The sequence below is a fragment of the Sciurus carolinensis genome, chromosome 6 (genome assembly GCF_902686445.1).
Source record: "Sciurus carolinensis chromosome 6, mSciCar1.2, whole genome shotgun sequence".
Taxonomy (NCBI): domain Eukaryota; kingdom Metazoa; phylum Chordata; class Mammalia; order Rodentia; family Sciuridae; genus Sciurus; species Sciurus carolinensis.
The window spans coordinates 53846085-53866861 of NC_062218.1; the positions used below are offsets into that span (position 1 = coordinate 53846085).

The window sequence follows — 20777 nt, forward strand, 5'->3', positions numbered from 1 at the left end:
ATTTACTGACTTCAGAAGTTTTGAGATAAACATTTATTGACCATTTTTAAATAACTGGTTGTTAATGGTCTCAGTTCCTGAAGCTTACGCCTTCAAAATAATGTCTGTTGCTTGTTGACTTTGAGAGGTGCTATTAATTTCATTTAGCACATATGCACAGAGTATACTGTGTGTCAGACACAAGGTACAAACTGAATGTGGTGCATAAAGCCTAGACCTCGTGGAGTTCAGAAAAGAATGCTATACACAAATAAATTCAGGTCATGATAAATACAAGGTACTGTGAGAGAAACAGTGTAACCTCTTATTTCTTTCCTGAAAAGAAGTGATATTTTAACTTAGACCAGGATGAAAAATACATTATAAATTTGATATGAATGCCATAGCTAGTTAATTACTAGTTAGGTAGTACATTTTTGCATATGCTAATGAAACAGCACTTATTTGATGAATTAATCACTTAGGTCTATAGTCCAAGTTTTTAGGTTTTGATTTGAATGAATATTTCTAATAGACTATATAGAAATAGCTTGTAATTTTCAGAATATTTTTTAAAGTTTATATGATTTTTAGCTTTGTTTTTGCCTTTAATGTGGTCACATGATAGTCTTTAGAAATAATTAATAATACTTTTTATTTTTTTTAATTAGAATGCCCTACTCTCACTAGATTTAATAAATAACTTTCACTTTTTCTAGTTTTCTGTGGCTTAACAGTTGTCTATTTCACTATTTGAACATGTACAATTTATTTAATATTTGATATAAATTTATTTTTCCTAGATAAGCTAGCCAGTTGTCTTGCCACCTTATAATGATTAAACCGTTTCCTTTTTATTGTTCTTTTTTATTGTTCTTTTTTTTTGCTATACCCTAATCTTTCTTTTTACTCTATCTGATATAGCTAAATGTACTTATTTATATTCATAAGCTAATTTGTTGATTATAGATTTAAATATGTTTTATCATACAGTTAAGTCCAGTTCTTTCTCATTAATTGCCTTAGTTTATTTTCATTTCTTTGTTTTTCCAGATAAACTTGGGATGCATCCTGTCATGTTCCAAAAACAAATCTTAGTTTTGGTTATAATTACATAAGCCTATATCTATCTGTCACCTGATATTTTCATAATTTCTGTACAGAATTACTATTATTTAAAGGAATACAATTGAGTGAAAATCTCACAAAGATTCTTTTTAAATTTTTTTTAGTTGTTGATGGACCTTTGTTTTATTTATTTATACATGGTGCTAAGAATCGAACCCAGTGCCTCACACATGCTAGGCAAGTACTCTACCACTGAGCTACAACCCCAGCCCCACACAAAGATTCTTTTAAAGACATAAAATTTTTACTTCCCAATCAAAATAGTTTATCTAACCTTGTGTCCCTACAAGACTAATTTCAGTTAATATTTTGATGGTAGTTTTGGGTGAAGTCACTTTTGATTTTTTTTAAAGTCTTGCGTTTCTAATTACTTTAAGTTTTGAAATTCTTTTCTAGTATTATTATGAATGTGTGTTATCTTTGAATTTAGTTTTTGTAATGCATAAATTGCAAAGAAAATTACTCTTCTCATATGTAAAATTATGATAATCTTAGGAAGTATATTTAGATTGTATTTTATATTAGCATAAAATTAATGAATATTATACATTAGATTTGAGAATGTTAGCCCAAAGCAATACTAATGTTTTGTTTACTTTCTTAATTCACAGTGATGCGGTTAACTAAGCCTACTTTATTCACCAATATTCCAGTAACATGTGAAGAGAAAGACTTACCTGGTATGTATAGCATGTGCTTAACCTGATTGCACCTAAGAAAAGTTGAAACGTGGGTTGCCTACATTATCTTGCAATACGCTTAGCCTTGCCACTCTTATGTTAGCCCTTTTTTGGATTCTTTGTTGCCTGTTTGTACCATGTGACCATCTGCTGGCCTCATTTATGATCTACAAGTCAAGGTACTATTGATAACTTATGGTGAAAAGACACTTTTTTTTTTTAGTTTAAACAAAGATACATTCTTATTCAAAACACTATTAAAATATTGCCTTTACTCTCAGGTTTTCTATCAGTGTATATATATGATTCTCTTTATAGAGAATTGTTGGTGCTTTGTGTAGTGTATTGTAACTCATGACCTATATTTTCCTTTGTTTCTAAGCGTTCATTCTGTGAGATCAGATTTTTTTTACATGCTTTGCTTTATTAAAGATGACTCATGATATTACACATTATATTTATGTTTTGAATTACAACACAGTAGCTTATAAATAAGTATAAATATTATGTCATTTTTAAAAGATTAAAAATTAGATTTTTAAAAATAGAATTTTGGTTGAGTTTTTTTTTGTTTTTTTTTTTTGTTTTGTTTTGTTTTGTTTTCTGGTACTGAGAATTAAACCGAGGGGTGCTCTACTACTGAGCTGCATCCCCAGCCCTCTTTTTATTTATTTGTTTGTTTTTTATCCTGAGGATTTAACCCAGGAGCACTTTCTCAGTCCTTTTTATTTTTTATTTTGAGACAGGGTCTCACTAAGTTGCTGAGGCTGACTTTGAACTTGTGATCATTCTTTCTCAGCCTCCCATATAGCTGGGTTTACAGGCATGCACCACCATGCATGGCAAAATTATTTATTTTAAATATTTCTTCCAACTATTTTTTCTTCTTTATCTTTTTACAGAGCTGGGGATTAAATTCAGTGCGTCACACATGCTAAGCAAGCAGTCTACACTAAGCTCTACCCTGGCCTCCAAATATTTTTTTTTTAATGTTTTTGTTTGGTTGGTTTGTTTTTATTTTTATTTATTTTTTATTCTAATTATTTATACATGGCAGTAGAATGCATTTTGACACATCATACATAAATGGAGTATAACTTCTCATTTGTCTGCTTGTACATGATATAGAAAGTTACACAGGTAATGTAATCATATATGCACATAGGGTAATAATGTCTGATTCATTCTACTATGATTCCAACTATTTCTTTATTTAATACTTATTTAAAAGATGTTAGAACTTCCTGTTTTTTCTCTTGTTATAGGAGATCTCTTCAACCAACTTATGAGAGATGATCCTTCAACTGTACATGGTGCAGAAATTTTAATGTTGGGAGAAATGTTGACTTTACCTCAAAATTTCGGGTAAAAATGATACATTCAAATGAAACATGCAACAATACCTTAAAGAACATTACAAATCATGTTTTCAAAAAATAACTATGGAATGGAAAAATGTTCAAAATACATTTAAGTAGGAAAAAGTGATAAAAATTGTACTATGTAATTCTAGTTTTCTTTCTTTTTTTTAAAAAGAGGTACATACCAAAATATGTTAATAGTTGTTCCTAGGATATTAGCATTTTAACTTTCTCGTTTAACTCTTACTGTATTTTTTTAGGGCTGAGAATGTAGCTCAGTGATACACTGCTCGACTGACTTGTACCAAGTCCTGGGTTCAATCCTAAGTGCTGCCAAGAAGAGAGGGGAAAAAAAAATCTGGTTTTTAATTTATTTGATCTGATGTCTATTTCAGCCTTACAGACTTCTCCCAACCGAAGTTATCAGACTTGTCATCTAATTAGGAACTCTGAATCTTTTTCTTATTTTCTTGTTCTTAGGTATTTTCTTATCCTGGATTACTAATGAGGTAGTAATTTGCAACTAAAAAGAATTTTGAGACAAAAAGGAGCATTTTAGGTATTTTATTTTTGTGATGGGGATACTGGGGATTAAATTCAGGGGCACTCAGCCACTAAGCCACATCCTAAGCCCTATTTTGTACTTTAGTTAGAGATAGGGTCTCACTGAGTTGCTCAGCATCTTGCTATTGCTGAGGCTGGCTTTGAACTCTTGATACTACTGTCTCAGCCACCTGAGCCACTGGGATTTTTTTTTTTTTTAAGTTTACAGAATGTGGTTTTTGACTAATATCTTGAAAACTTGAAATATATTCATATGAAAAATATAAAGTTATATAAAGTCACTGGTCACTTTTATTAGAACAGTAAAATAAATTGGCAAAAATACTCTAAGGTGAATTAAATTGGGTCTCTTCAAGATTCACAGCATAAGTTATTTCAAAAACAGAAACTTGACATTTTATAGACTATTCAGATACAAATCATAACACTTTCAGGGTACCTCTGAATTCACTGATTATTGCTTCTAGGGAGGCTAGCAATTTTTGCAACAGTTGAGGGCCAAGATATATGATGTTTTATTTTGAAATGAACTAGGTAATGAATGAGTAATCTAATGAAAGCAAAGGAATGTTGAAGCAGTAATTCACCTGATTTCTCTGTCCTTTAGTAAACTTTTTCACCATTTGAGGTTCCTTGTGATACTCAAATAGAATATTTATGATAAAACCTGAATAAATTTCTGCTTAAAATTATATTTCCTTTCACAGAAATATATTTTTGGGAGAGACCTTTTCCAGTTACATCAGCGTTCATAATGATAGCAATCAAGTTGTAAAAGACATATTGGTAAAAGTAAGTAACATTCTTCTTTGAGGAATATTTTATTTTTAATATATTTTTTTCCTATACTGTCAATTTAACTCAGGGGCACTTAACCACTGAGCCATATTCCCAACCCTTTTTTCTAGTTTTGTTTTGATGGAACCTTAGTGACAGGGTCTAAGTTCCTTAGAGCTTCACTAAATTACTGACCCTGATTTTGAACTTGCTATCCTCCTGCCTCAGCCTCCCGAGTCACTGTGGGATTACAGGTGTGCCCAACCACACCCGGCTTCTCTCCTGTGATTTTTTAGACTTCATTAAAATGTATGTTTGATATTGGAATTTTTAGTTATCATTATCAAGCATTGATGAATATCTAATGACATTATGCTACACACCAGAACACATTTTCTCATCCTCAAAGTTTGTGATGACTTGGATGAGAAAATAACTAGTCAAAGGTAAATAACAGTTAAGTTTTTGTTATTGTATCTGATTAATATAATATTTGAAAGAAGAAGAAAGATTACTGGGTATTGTTTCAATCAGGAAGGCTTATTAGAGGAAAGGGAAAGCAAGAGCGCGTTGAAAGAACAGTAGCATTTAGAGCAAAAAGTAGAAGACATATTTATCATAAGCAGGGGGGGATACATAATGTGTTCTTGTAGCAGCAAACAAAATTCACTTGTAAGAGGAGATAAAGTGGTAGATGTTTCTAGCTATATGGTGTCGCATTTTGAAAGCCAACCTAAGATTTTAGCCTTTTGTAAAAAAATCATTTGTTAAAACAGTGGCCAGTCAGTTGGACTTTAGAGCAGAAGTCTTCATACTTTATTTTAGGAAGACTGATATGAGCACATAGTATGGACGGTTTGTAGGAAATAGACCAGTTAAAAGACTCTGGAAGTAGTTTTAGAAACCGGCAAGAGATTAGAAGTGCTAACTTATTAACATCTTGCAATATATTCAAAAGAGAAAGAGTGTAAAGAAAGTGAAAATTCACTATACAGGGAATCAAAAGCTGTCTTGGAGTAGTGAGTTTAGGTCATTAGAGTATCGCTAAAAAGGAAGGCTTAATTATAGTGACTTTGAAGATGATCATAGAATTTTAGAATCTAAGAGAAGAGGAAATATTCCAAGTTGTACTCATCACTCAACTTCCAGAAGCCAGATGGAAATTTTTGCATATATGTACATACTCATATATGGAGGGAGACTTTGCCTTTTATTAGAACAGGGATTGGCAAACTACACCTTGTGGACCAAATTTGATCCATTGCTTGTTTTATAAGATTTTTCAACTAAGAATGATTTTTCATGTTCAAATGATTGAAAAGAAACAAAAAATTTTGTGATGTGGAAATGATATGAAATTCAAATTTCAGTGTTCATAATTGAAGTTTGGTGGGAGCACAGCCATACATATTTCTTTATGTATTATCTATGGCTGTTTTCCAACTACACTGGCAGAGTTGTGTAGTTGCCATTGTGGCCTGCAAAATCTAAAGTATTTCTTACATGACCTTTTAAAGAACAAGTTTACCAGTGTCTGCATTTGATTATGAAAAGGTCTGACTTAGAAAATTTTGAGAACATCTATTTTTCTTGGCATGTGACTGGTATTGGTGAGTATTTATTTTTATGAGCTAGATTAATATGTCAACAAAGGCATAAATTTAATTTATTATTACTACAAAAATCAAATAATACATAGCATACATATTCTAAAACATGAATTTATATTTCCATTGTTATTTTTCTTTTTTTTTTTTTTGACTTTATATATTTTTTTTTATTTATTTATTTTTAACGTTTACATAGGGTAATGATGTTTATTTTTTTTCCCTTCCCCCCCACCCCTCCCACCCCTCTTTTCCCTCTATACAGTCCTTCTTTCCTTCGTTCTTACCGCTCTCCTTAGCCTAACTCTAAACCTAACCCTAAACCTAATGCTAACCCCTCCCAACCCCCATTGTATGTCCTCATCCGCTTATCAGCGAGATCATTCGTCCTTTAGTTTTTTGAGATTGGCTTATCTCACTTAGCATGATATTCTCCAATTTCGTCCATTTGCCTACAAATGCCATAATTTTATCATTCTTCATTGCGGAGTAATATTCCATTGTATAAATATGCCACAGTTTCTTTATCCATTCATCAACTGAAGGGCATCTAGGTTGGTTCCACAATCTGGCTATGGTGAATTGAGCAGCAATGAACATTGATGTGGCTGTATCTCTGTAGTATGCTGATTTTAAGTCCTTTGGGTATAGGCCAAGGAGTGGGATAGCTGGGTCAAATGGTGGTTCCATTCCAAGCTTTCTGAGGAATCTCCACACTGCTTTCCAGAGTGGCTGCACTAATTTGCAACCCCACCAGCAATGTATGAGTGTGCCTTTTTCACCACATCCTCGCCAACACCTATTGTTGCTTGTGTTCTTGATAATCGCCATTCTAATTGGGGTGAGATGGAATCTTAGGGTAGTTTTGATTTGCATTTCCCTTATTACTAGGGATGTTGAACATTTTTTCATATATCTGTTGATTACTTGTACATCTTCTTCTGTGAAGTGTCTGTTCATTTCCTTAGCCCATTTGTTGATTGGATTCTTTGTATTCTTCGTGTAGAGTTTTTTGAGTTCTTTATAGATTCTGGAAATTAGCGCTCTATCTGAGGTATGGTTGGCAAAAATATTCTCCCACTCTGTAGGCTCTCTCTTCACATTTCTGATAGTTTCCTTTGCTGAGAGAAAGCTTTTTAGTTTGAATCTATCCCAGTTGTTGATTCTTGCTTTTATTTCTTGTGCTATGGGAGTCCTGTTAAGGAAGTCTGATCCTAAGCCAACAAGTTGAAGATTTGTACCTACTTTTTCTTCTATTTGGTGCAGGGTCTCTGGTCTGATTCCGAGGTCCTTGATGCATTTTGAGTTGAGTTTTGTGTAGGGTGAGAGATAGGGGTTTAATTTCATTCTATTGCATATGGTTTTCCAGTTTTCCCAGCACCATTTGTTGAAGAGGCTATCTTTTCTCCATTGCATATTTTTGGAACCTTTGTCTAGTATGAGAAAATTGTATTTATTTGGGTTTGTGTCCATGTCCTCTATTCTGTACCATTGATCTACCTGTCTATTTTGGTACCAATACCATGCCGTTTTTGTTACTATTGCTTTGTAGTAGAGTTGAAGATCTGGTATTGCAATACCCCCTGCTTCGCTCTTGCTACTGAGGATTGCTTTAGCTATTCTAGGTTTTTTATTCTTCCAGATGAATTTCATAATTGCTTGCTCTATTTCTGCAAGGTACATCATTGGGATTTTAATTGGAATTGCATTGAATCTGTATAGCACTTTAGGTAGTATAGCCATTTTGACAATATTAATTCTGCCTATCCAGGAACATGGGAGATCTTTCCATCTTCTAAGGTTTTCTTGAATTTCTTTCTTTAGTGTTCTGTAGTTCTCATTGTAGAGGTCTTTCACCTCTTTTGTGAGATTGATTCCCAAGTATTTTATTTTTTTCGATGCTATTGTGAATGGGGTAGTTTTCCTAACTTCTCTTTCTGAAGATTCATCACTTATGTATAAAAATGCATTAGATTTATGAGCATTGATCTTGTAACCTGCTACTTTACTGAATTCACTTATGAGTTCTAAAAGTTTTCTGGTGGAATTTCCAGGTTCCTCTAAATATATAATCATGTCATCAGCGAACAGGGATAGTTTGAGTTCTTCTTTTCCTATTCGTATCCCTTTAATTTCTTTGGTTTGTCTGATTGCTCTGGCTAGAGTCTCAAGGACGATGTTGAATAGAAGCGGTGAAAGAGGGCATCCCTGCCTTGTTCCAGTTTTTAGGGGGAACGCTTTCAGTTTTTCACCATTTAGAATGATATTAGCCATGGGCTTAGCGTAGATTGCCTTTATAATGTTTAGGAATGTTCCCACTACCCCAATTTTTTCTAGTGTTTTGAGCATGAAGGGATGCTGTATTTTATCAAATGCTTTTTCTGCATCTATTGAAATAATCATGTGATTCTTAACTTTAAGTCTGTTGATATGGTGAATGACATTTATTGATTTCCGAATGTTGAACCAACCTTGCATCCCTGGGATAAAACCCACTTGATCGTGTTGCACTATCTTTTTAATATATATTTGTATGCGATTTGCTAAAATTTTGTTGAGAATTTTTGCGTCGATGTTCATTAAGGATATTGGTCTGAAATTTTCTTTCCTCGATGTGTCTCTGTCTGGTTTAGGTATCAGGGTGATATTGTCTTCATAGAACGAGTTTGGTAGGGTTCCCTCCTCTTCTATTTCATGGAATAGTTTGAGGAGTATTGGAATGAGGTCTTCTTTAAAGGTTTTGTAGAACTCGGCTGAGAACCCATCTGGTCCTGGACTTTTCTTTGTTGGTAGGCTTTTGATGACCTCTTCTATTTCATTGCTTGAAATTGGTTTATTTAAATTGTGTATGTCCTCCTCGTTCAGTTTAGGTAATTCATATGTCTCTAGAAATTTGTTGATGTCTTCGAGGTTTTCCGTTTTGTTGGAGTATAGATTTTCGAAATAGCTTCTAATTATGTTTTGTATTTCACTCGTGTCTGTTGTGATGTTTCCTTGTTCATTCCGAATTTTAGTAATTTGAGTTTTCTCCCTCTTTCTCTTTGTTAGTGTGGCTAAGGGTTTATCAATTTTATTTATTTTTTCAAAGAACCAACTATTTATTTTGTTAATTTTTCCGATTGTTTCTTTTGTTTCAATTTTGTTGATTTCGGCTCTGATTTTAACTATTTCCTGTCTTCTACTACTTTTGGTATTGGTCTGCTCTTCTTTTTCTAGCGCTTTGAGCTGTAGTGTTAAGTCGTTTATTTGTTGATTTCTACTTCTTTTTTTGAATGCACCCCATGAAATAAATCTTCCTCTAAGTACTGCTTTCATAGTGTCCCAGAGATTTTGATATGATGTGTCTTTGTTCTCGTTTACTTCTAAGAATTTTTTTATTTCCCTCCTGATGTCTTCTGTTATCCATTCATCATATAATAGTGTATTATTTAGTCTCCAGGTATTGGAGAAGTTTCTGTTTTTTATTCTGTCATTTATTTCTAATTTCAATCCATTATGATCTGATAGAGTACACGGTAGTATCTCTATCTTCTTGTATTTGCTAACAGTAGCTTTGTGGCATAAAATATGGTCTATTTTAGAGAAGAATCCATGTGCTGCTGAGAAGAAAGTGTATTTGTTCTTTGTTGGATGGTATATTCTATATATGTCTGTTAAGTCTAAATTGCTGATTGTGTTGTTGAGATCTATAGTTTTTTTATTCAATTTTTGGACGATCTATCCAGTGGTGAGAGAGGTGTGTTAAAATCGCCTAGTATTATTGTGTTGTGGTCTATTTGATTTCTGGAATTGAGAAGGATTTGTTTGACGTACGTGGATGAGCCAATGTTCGGGGCATAGATATTTATGATTGTTATGTCTTGCTGATTTATGCTTCCCTTAAGCAGCATGTAATGTCCTTCTTTATCCCTTCTGACTAGTTTTGGTTTGAAGTCCACATTATCTGAGATGAGGATGGATACTCCAGCTTTTTTGCTGTGTCCGTGTGCATGGTATGTTTTTCCCCATCCTTTCACCTTTAGTCTATGGGTGTCTCTTTCTATGAGATGAGTCTCTTGCAGGCAGCATATTGTTGGATCTTTCTTTTTAATCCAATCTGCCAGTCTGTGTCTTTTGATTGATGAATTCAGGCCATTAACATTCAGGGTTATTATTGTGATATGATTTGTATTCCCAGTCAATTGACTCATATTTGTTTTTGACATGATTTGGTTTCTCCTTTATTTGGCTATTCCTTTAGGCTAGCGCCTCCTGTTGCTGATTCGTTGTTATTTTTCAATTTTAATTTCTATAAAGGCAGTAGTGTGTGGAATAACAACAATAGCTATTCAGCAATGCAATGTCAAACAGGTCTGCTTAGATTCAACCCAGATGCATTAGCAATTTAATCTCATAAGAGAATGTATGTTGAGAAACACAGCATGATGTTGGTCTGCATTTTTCTTTATTGTGTTATGTTTTTATCAGGTTTTAGGTATAAATTTTATAGTTGCTTAGTAAAAAGTTTAGGAAATTTAACTTTATTTTGGTGCTTAGGAACAATATGGGGATCATTTATAGTATCTGCTCTTCAAAGAATTCATGCAATTCCACAGCAGAATCGTGTGAGCTGGTGCTGTTTTGTGGGGGAATTCCTTCATAACATTTTCTCTTTTTTTCCTAGTGTCTTTAAGCTTTCTATTTCTAATAGTGTAAATTTTGTGAAACTATTTTTCTAGGAAATAGTCCATTTAATGTAGATTTTCAAATTTATTGACATAGAAGTCTGCAAAATCATCTCTTAAAAATTTCTTATTTCAATGTTACTTGCCCCTGATCATTTGCTATTTGTTTTTCAAGTTAGTTAGCTGTAGGTTTATATATTTAAAAAAAAAGATACTTAAATTATATCCAATGTTTTTCTGTTCTCTACTTAAGTAATTTTTGCTTTTGACTTTATTTTCTTTCTTAGGTTTCTGCTTATTTACTTATTTTTCTTCTTTTTTTAAACATTAATATAAATTTATTTTTTAATTAAAATATTTTTCATTTTTACAGACATTTTGATTTATTGTATGCAAATGGGGTACAACTTTTCATTTCTATGATTGTACGCAATGTAGATGCACAACATTCATGTAATCATACATATATATGATATATGGCATAATACTGTCTGTTTCATTCTACTGTTTTTCCATCCCTACCTCCTCCCACCCCTTTCTCCTCTACACATCCAAAGTTCCTTCATTCTTCTCTTTCCCCCATCACCCCCCTCATTATATATCGTCATGCACTTATCAGAGAAAACATTCGGCCTTTGGTTTTTTGGGCTTGACCTAGTTCACTTAGCATGATATTTTCCAACTTCATCCATTTCAGCAGATGCCATAATTTTATTCTTTTTTCTGGCTGAGTAGTAGTCCATTGTGTATATATACCACAGTTTCTTTATCCATTCGTCAATTGAAAGGCATCTAGGTTGGTTCCACAATCTAGCTATTGTGAATTGAGCTGCTATGAACACTGATGTGGCCACATCACGGTAGTATGCTGATTTTAAGTCCTTTAAGTATAGGCCAAAGAGTGGGATAGCTGGGTCAAATGGTGGATCCATTCCAGGCTTTCTGAGGAATCTCCATACAGCTTTCCAGAGTGGCTGCACCAATTTGGAACTCCACCAGCAGTGTATGAGTGTGCCTTTTTCCCCACATCCACACCAACACTTATTATTGCTTGTGTTCTTGATAATACCCATTCTCATTGGAGTTAGATGAAATCTTAGGGTGATTTTAATTAGCATTTCTCTAATTACTAGGGATGATGAGCACTTTTTCATATATTTGTTGATCACCTGTATATCTTCTTCTGTGAAGTGTCTGCCCATTTCCTTAGCCCATTTATTGATTGGGTTTTTTGTATTTGGGGTATAAGTTTTTTAAGTTCTTTATAAACTTTGGAGGTGAGTGCTCTGTATGAAGTGTGTGTGGAAAAGATTTTCTCCCACTCTGTAGGCTCTCTTTTCACATTATTGTTTCCTCTGCTGAGAAAAAAACTTTTTACTTTCAATCTAATTTATCAATTCTTGCTTTTATTTCTTGTGCTATGGGGGTCTTGTTAAGGAAGTCTGGTCGTAAGCCAGCATGATGGAGATTCGAGCCTACTTTTTCTTCTGTTTGGTGAAGGATCTCAGGTCTAATTCCTAGATCCTTGATCCATTTCAAGTTGAGTTTTGTACAGGGTGAGAGATAGGGGTTTAATTTCATTTGATTGCATATCGATTTCCAGTTTTCCCAGCACCATTTGTTGAACAGGCTACTTTTTCTCCATTGTATATTTTTGGCACCTTTGTCTAGTATGAGGTTACTATACTTATGTGAGTTTGTCTCCATGTCTTCTATCCTGTACCATTGATCTACCTGCCTATTTTGGTGCCAGTACTATGCCGTTTTTGTTACTATTGCTCTATAGTAGAGTTTAAGGTCTGGTATAGTGATGCCTGCATCACTCTTCCTGCCCAGGATTGCTTTGGCTATTCTGGGTCTTTTGTTCTTCCAGATGAATTTCATGATTGCTTTTTCTGTTTCTGTGAAAAATGTCATAGGGATTTTAATTGGAATTGCGTTAAATCTGTATAGCACCTTTGGAAGTATAGCTATTTTGATAATATTAATTCTGCCTATCCAAGAACATGGGAGATCTTTGCATCTTCTGAGGGCTTCCTCAGTTTCTTTCTTCAGTGTTTTGTAGTTTTCATTGTAGAGATCTTTCACCTCTTTGGTTAGATTGATTCCCAAGTATTTTTTTGTTTTTTGAGGCTATCGCGAATGGAATTGTTTTCCTCATTTCCCTTTCATATGTTTCATCACTTATGTATAAAAATGCTTTAGATTAATGTGTGTTGATTTTATATTCTATTTTGCTGAATTCATTTATGAGGTCTAGAAATTTTCTGGAGTAGTTTTTGGATCCTCTAAATAGAGAAGTATGTCATCAGCAAATAGTGACAGCTTGAGTTCCTCTTTTTCTATTCGTGTTCCTTTAATTCCTTTAGTCTGTCTGATTGCTCTGGCTAGTATTTCAAGTATGATGTTAAATAGAAGTGGTAAAAGAGGGCCTCCCTGTCTTGTTCCCATTTTTAAAGGGAATGCTTTCAGTTTTTTACATTAAGAATGATGTTAGCCGTGGGCTTAGCATAAATAGCCTTTACAATGTTGAGGTATGTTCCTACTATCCCTATTTTTTCTAGTGTTTTGAGAATGAAGGGGTATTGTATTTTGTCAAATGCTTTTTCTGTGTCAATTGAAATAACTGTATGATTCTTATTCTTAAGTCTATTGACAATGATGGATTACATTTATTGATTTATGGATGTTCAACCTACCTTGCATTCCCAGGATGAACCCCACTTGATCGTGGTGCACTATCTTCTTAATATGTTTTTGGATACAGTTTGCCAGTATTTTGTTAAAGATCTTTGCATCTATATTCATCAAGGATATTGGTCTAAAATTTTCTTTCCTTGATGTGTCTTTGCCTGGTTTGGGTATAAGGGTGATATTAGCTTCATAGAATGAGTTTGGTAGGGTTCCCTCCTTTTCTATTTCATGGAATACTTTGACAAGTATTGGAATGAGTTCTTCTTTGAAGGTCTTGTAGAACTCGGCTGAGAATCCGTCTGGTCCTGGGCTTTTATTGGATGGTAGGTTTTTAATGGCTTCTTCTATTTCATTGCTTGATATTGATCTGTTTTAAATTGTGTATGTCCTCCTGGTTCAGTTTGGGAGGATCACATGTCTCTAGAAATTTGTCAATGTCTCTGGTATTTTCTATTTTGTTGAAATATAGATTTTCAAAGTAGCTTCTCATTATGTTATGTATCTCAGTGGTGTCTGTCATGATATTTTCTTTGTCATCACGAATATTAGTAATTTGAATTTTCTCTCTCCTCTTTGTTAGTGTGGCTAAGGGTTTGTCTATTTTATTTACTTTTTCAAAGAACCAACTTTTTGTTTTGTCAATTTTTGATTTGTTTCTCTTGTTTCAATTTCATTGATTTCAGCTCTGATTTTACTTATTTCCTATCTTCTTCTAATTTTGGTGTTGTTCTGTTCTTCTTTTTCTAGGGCTTTGAGCTGTAATGTTGTCATTTCGTTGTTGACTTTTCATTCTCTTTTCTGGAATGCGCTCCATGCAATGAATTTTCCTCTTAGTACCACTTTCATAGTGTCCCAGAGATTTTAATATGTTGTATCATCATTCTCATTGACCTCTAAGAATTTTTTTTATCTCTTCCCTGATGTTTTCTGTTATCCATGCTTCATTCAATAGCATATTATTTAGTCTCCAAGTGTTGGAGTACTTTCTGTTTTTTATTTTGTCATTGATTTCTAATTTCATTCCATTATGATCTGATAGAACACAAGGCAGTAACTCTGTTTTTTTGCATTTCCTAAGGGCTGCTTTATGGCATAACATATGGTCTATTTTTGAGAAGATGCTTCTGAGACGAAAGTGAATTCGCTCGTTGATGGATGGAATATTCTATATGTCTGTTAAGTCTAAGTTATTGATTGTGTTATTGAGTTCTATGGTTTTTTGATTGGTTTTTGTTTGGAAGCTCTATCCAGTGGTGACAGCGGTGTGTTAAAGTCACTCAGAATTATTGTTTTGTGGTCTACTTGATTCCTGAAATTGAGAAGGATTTGTTTGATGTACATGAATGCACTGTTGTTTGGGGCATAAATATTTGCGATTGTTATGTCTTCCTGATTTATGGTTCCCTTAAGCAGTATGAAATGTCCTTCTTTATCCCTTCTGACTAACTTTGGCTTGAAGTCACTTTATCTGATATAAGGATGGAAACCCCCACTTTTTTACTGAGTCCGTGTGTGTGGTAGGTTTTTTCCCATCCTTTCACCTTTAGTCTGTGGATGTCTTTTTCTATGAGATGAGTCTCTTGCAGGCAGCATATTGTTGGGTCTTTCTTTTTAATCCATTCTGCCAGTCTATGTCTTTTGATTGATGAGTTTTGGCCATTAACTTTCAGGGTTATTATTGAGAAATGATTTGTATTCCCAGTCATTTGGGCTTATTTTTGGTTTTTAATTTGGCTTGGTTTCTCCTTTGAATGGATTTTCCTTTAAGGTAATTCCTCCCTTTGCTGACCTACATTGTTGTTTTTCATTTCCTCCTCATGGAATGTTTTGTTGAGAATATTCTGTAGTGCAGGCTTTCTATTTGTAAATTCTTTTAACTTTTTTTTTATCATGGAAAAATTTTATTTCATCTTCAAATCTGAAGGTTAGTTTTGCTGGGTATAGGATTCTTGGTTGGCAACCATATTCTTTCAGAGCTTGAAATATGTTGTTCCAGGCCCTTCTAGCTTTTAGAGTCTGGGCTGAGAAATCTGCTTATATCCATATTGGTTTCCCCTACATTTAATCTGATGCTTTTCTCTTGCAGCCTTCAAAATTTTATCTTTATTTTGTATTTTAGGCATTTTCATTATAATGTGCGTTGGTGTGGATCTGTTGTGATCTTGTGCATTTGGTATTTTGTAAGCCTCTTGTATTTGATTTTTCATTTCATTTTTAGGTTTGGGAAATTTTCTGATATTTTTTCATTGAATAGGTTGTTCATTCCTTTGGTTTGTATCTCTGTGCCTTCCTCAATCCCAATAATTCTTAAATTTGGTCTTCATGTTGTTCCATAGTTCTTGGAGATTCTGTTCATGATTTCTTACCATCTTCTCTGTTTGGGCAACTTTATTTTCAAGATTAAATAGTTTGTCTTCATTGTCTGAGGTTCTGTCTTTCAAGTGATCTAGTCTGTTGGTGATGTTTTCCATTGAGTTTTTTATTTGGTCTATTGTTTATTGTTTCCTTCATTTTAAGGACTTTCTTTTTTTTTTTTTTTTTTTTTTTGAGAATCTATCTCTTTGTTGAAATGATCTTTTGCTTCCTGCCATTGCTCTTTCTACTGCTTATTGGTATTATAATTCATTGCCTGCAGTTGCTCTCTTATCTCATCCTTTGCTTCACGAATCATTTTAATCATGTATAATCTGAAATTCTTTTCTGACATTTCTTCTATCATACTCTCACTGGATTCTATTAATATAGAATCTAGATTTGTTTGGATCATTTTCTTCCCTTGTTTTTTCATATTTTTCATATGTTTGTGTATCTTCCCCTCTAGCAGTGCAGATTTGGGGTATTGCATTTCCCCCCCTATAGGCTTATAGTGACCCTATAGGTTTCCAAAACCTTTTCTTTAAGGGGAAGATCAATATTAGCAGTGCCCAGTTCAGACAGTATGTAACCCGAAACCAGATATCCCCTATGAGAATATTAACAATATTGTCAAAAGAAACAGAATGAGTTCAATTATTGTAATCATTATAACAAATAGATTTACCATAAGGTCTATAGTTTCTAATGGAGGACAAAGAGGATGTGAGTAAAGAAATAATAACTTAAAATTTTTCAGTAAGGAAAAACAAGAAAATCTACACTATAACAGTCATATAAGATTCAAACCTCCCAGTCTTCAGTAGCCTGATATATGAGAGGTACCTGACAATGAGCTTCCAGTCTCCCACAGGCATCTCAGGATGGTATTTGCCCCACCTAATGATGGGAGCTACAACTTCCAGGATTATCCAAGATGGCCACTCTGGCTTCAAATGTGTTGGCACATGGGGAGCTGCAGCTTGGGGTGTGGGCCCAGTTGGCTGGAGGTCCTGAAGGCGGGGTGCAATTGGTAGGGCAGGGTACTGGAGGTGGGGTGTTGTCAATCTGGTTGCAGGATCCTGGAGGCAGGGTACAGTCACTCGGTCTTGTGGTCCTGGTGGCAGGGAGCAGTCAGTTGTTGTGAGGTCCCCTGGAGGCATGGAATTATCGGTCAGGCTGAGGGATCCTGGAGACGGGACTCAGTCAGTCCGGCCAGGGTCCTACAAGTCCTGGCTGTTGTCTTAAAATGTCGGCAGCCACTTGTAACCAAACCTGCAGGTACTGTGACAGTTTTCTTCCAGGCAGCAGCAGGCAGCTGGTGCTCCACTGGAGGTCTGTGGTCAGTCTGCTGACTGCTGTCAGACAATTGAGAGGTGAATCTCAGAGGATGGGTGATGTTTAGGTGAAAGGCAGGCGATGGACAGGTAAGCGGCAGGCAAATGGTGAATGGTAGACACCAGGGAGCAATCTGCACTCAAAAAGTAGTCCATATGCTGGCAGACTGCAGGTGATCACAGTAGACAAATGGGGTAAACAGCAGGGGATAGGTAAGCTGCAAAAACTGCCTCACCAAGAAACAGATATCCTCTGCTTGAAACACAAGTTATGGAGCAACAAGGAATGCAGCCTCCCTCTAGTCCACCATCTTGGATCTCTTTTTTTTCTCCTTTTTTAGCTGGAGATTTAACTCATTTATTTTTATTTTATTTTTGTTGATAAAAGTAGATTTTCTTCTGGTTCACTGTTTTAGATATATCCTCCAGATTCTGTTACACAGCATTTTCATTATGATTACCTTTTTAAAGAATTCTAAACTTTTGTTTCTCCTTCCCATTTTACCTAAGAGTTGTTTTTTGGAAGGTTTTTCAGAGAGAAATCCTATTTTAATTCTTATTAATAATTTCTAGGGCTGGGGAGATAGCTCAGCTGGTAGAGTGCTTGCCTCGCAAGCATAAGGCCCTGAGTTCAATCCCCAGTAACACACACACACAAAAAAATTCTAGTTTTATTACATTGTACTCAGTAATGTTTGTAATCTTGTAATGTTTCTATTTATGGAATTTGCTGATTCCTTCTTTGACTGAATATTTATTTTTAGGTGAATTTTTCCATGTGTGTTTGAGAAGAAGTTTCATTATTGGTTGTAAAGCGAGATATATATATATTTATAAGACCTGTCTTACTGATTATGTTATTTAGATCTTTTGTATCTTTACTTTTTTTTTTTGTCATCTTGATCTATATTGCCAGTAAGAGTGACGTTTATCTCATATTTTAGGTGTATTTCTATTTATATCTCCTTATATGTCATATAGGTTGCCTTAAAAAAGCTGTGTTGACTGGGTACAGTGGTTCATGTCTATAATCCCAGAGATTTGGGAGGCTGAGGCAGGAGGATCACAAGGACAGCCTCAGCAACTTAGCGATCCCTTAAGTATCTTGATAAGACCCTCTCTCAAAAAATAAGAGGGCTGGAGATGTAGCTCAGTGCTAAAGCACCCCTAAATTATGTCCTTCTTTGCCATGTTTCATGCTTTTTAGCTTGAATCTTATTTGTTATATCTATATCTTTTACCCTTGCTTTTTCACTGTTTACATATGTGTGCTATGCCTTTTGCCCATCTCTTTATTTTTATCCTTTCTAAATGATTTTATCTTTGTGTCTTTTGTATATAACATATAGTTGGGTGACACATTTTATTAATAGATACTTAAACCCATTCATATGTATTGAAAAATTTGATGTGCTTCATTTCAATTGTCATTATTACTTTATATTGTAAATATTAAGTATGTTGTGTTTACTTTTATTTGTTTCTATTGTGTGTTTATTTTCTTTACTATCTTTTAGTGTTATGAAGTTTTATGGTTTCATTCTAGTTTTAACCTTTGTATTTATACCTTTTATAATGCTCAATGCCTGCCTCCCGCATTTTGTTTTCTTATTTAGCTTTTTACTGTAGGACTTTTAGTTTTTAATAATGTCCTTTAACTCTCACCTGTTGGTTACACTACTTTCCTCTGTTCCATATTTCCTCCTTTTTAAAATTTCCATCTTGTTTGTATGTTGCTCACAGCAAGAGCATAAGGATTTGATATTTTTCTGCTTACCTGCATAATGAATTTTGGACTTTTGCTACCTTCTAGTTACAATAGTATAAACTTTTGTGTAATTTTGTTTTTTTTTAAGTTTTCTGAGGATATTTTGGGAGATTTGCATTTCAGGTAGCCAGAATTCTGTCCTCCAAAACTTTAATTTTGTATATAACTCCTTGAATTATGGATAAATGATTGAGACTCTGTATTTTTTATTCCTTTGCTCTCATCTTAATATTTTTGAGAATAGAAATGCTTATATAATCTATGATATCACTGGAAACCACTAGATCATATTTATTTTTAAAGATCTTTAAAAATATTTTTATAAATCTGAAACCTTAGTGTACTACCAAAAATGTGTTCTATAAACAAAGAATGGTAATTAGTGTATTATAAAAAAAACCTAATAAATAGCTCTTAGGTTCTATTCTTTTGGTTCTCAAACTTCAGAAGGTATCAGAATCATCTGGAGAGCTTGTTAAAACCCTCTGTACAAGACTGGGGTTGTGGCTTTTCCTACCCTGAGACAGCAGCCCTTCATTGCTCTTTACTGTGCTTCTTTTCTCCCAAGACATTTACTTCTAACATACTATAATAATGTACTTAATTGTATATTGCTGGTTGTCTTCTTACCTCCTCTCCAGAGAATATAAACAGGGGAAGGGTATTCACTGATATATCTCCAACTCATAGAACAGGCTCTAAAATAAATGTTTATTCAGTACAGCATTATTTATAATAGTAAAAAGGAGAAAGACAAAAGTTTTCAGTCATAAATAACAATAACATTGTAGTTATGATTAACATTATCAACAAATGGCAGAGGAAAATTCATATTGGGAGAACTCATAGGAAAACATTGGGTTTTAAGTATTTTTCTTTTTTCCCCTCTAATTTTGAAAACATTTTAAGAAATTTTGAATCTCAGCTTCCATTGTTTTACTAGTTGTATAACCTTGGGGAAATTATTACTTTTCTCTGCCCCCTTTCTCATTGTCTATAAGATAGGGATGATACTACTGACTTCAGGATTGTGCGAATTACATGAGTAATGTGCTTAGAATAGGACCTTGCACCTAGTAAGTGCCTGATAAATAGAGCTATTACTATTTTATAACCGAACATAACAGGAGACAGCACTAATAAATATCCTATTCCAAAATGATTAACATTGAGAATTTTAAATTAGAATTAACTGCAACAACTATTTTCTTAAAGAAACAAAAACATAAAATAATTCCTAGCTCTTTTGTAAAAACCTCTACTGATCTCCATAACCTAATGAGATCTTTACATCCTCTGAATTTTCTTGATATTTGCTTAAAGTTTTATCACAACTTCATTTATGCATTTGGTATTCAACAAATATTTATTAATTGTCTACTGTGTGCTGTGTACCATGCTATAGTGCTGAGTAAGTGAAGACAAAGGTTCCATATATATTTTTACTAGGTGAGACAGAAAAAAAAAAAAAAAGGCAAACAAAATCCTAAATAAGGTAATTACATGCTGTGATAAATGTTAGAAAGAAATAAAAGTTAAAAGTGATAAGACAGTAACTGAGATTAAGGGAGGCTGCTATTTAAGACAATTAGAGAGCTACATGTCCAAACGGAAAGAAAAAGGGAGAATACAATAGAGGTTAACTGGATGGGGGTAAAGTGCTACTTTAGAGAAGACAGTACTTCCTTAGTTGATGACTTTAATGTCACTCAGTTCTCCTTTAATTTAATTGGTCTCTCATGTCAAATATTGTTTTCAGGGCTGTGGTTGTGGCTCAGTGGTAGAGCGCTCAACCAGCATGTGTAAGGCACTGGGTTCGATTCTCAGCACCACATAAAAATACATAAACAAAATAAAGGTATTGTG

General features: G+C 34.0%; 1 protein-coding gene across 4 annotated transcripts in view; it reads left to right on the forward strand.

The window, feature by feature from the left end:
- The window catches only part of Trappc13 (trafficking protein particle complex subunit 13), a 45274-nt gene that overhangs the window by 5806 nt on the left and 18691 nt on the right, over positions 1-20777 (forward strand). For all 4 annotated transcript variants that reach the window (XM_047556585.1, XM_047556586.1, XM_047556587.1 and 1 more), the window contains exons 2-4: positions 1719-1787; positions 3053-3152; positions 4420-4504. In XM_047556585.1, coding sequence (XP_047412541.1) covers positions 1719-1787; positions 3053-3152; positions 4420-4504 — 254 coding nt within the window. The remainder of the gene's footprint in view (positions 1-1718; positions 1788-3052; positions 3153-4419; positions 4505-20777) is intronic.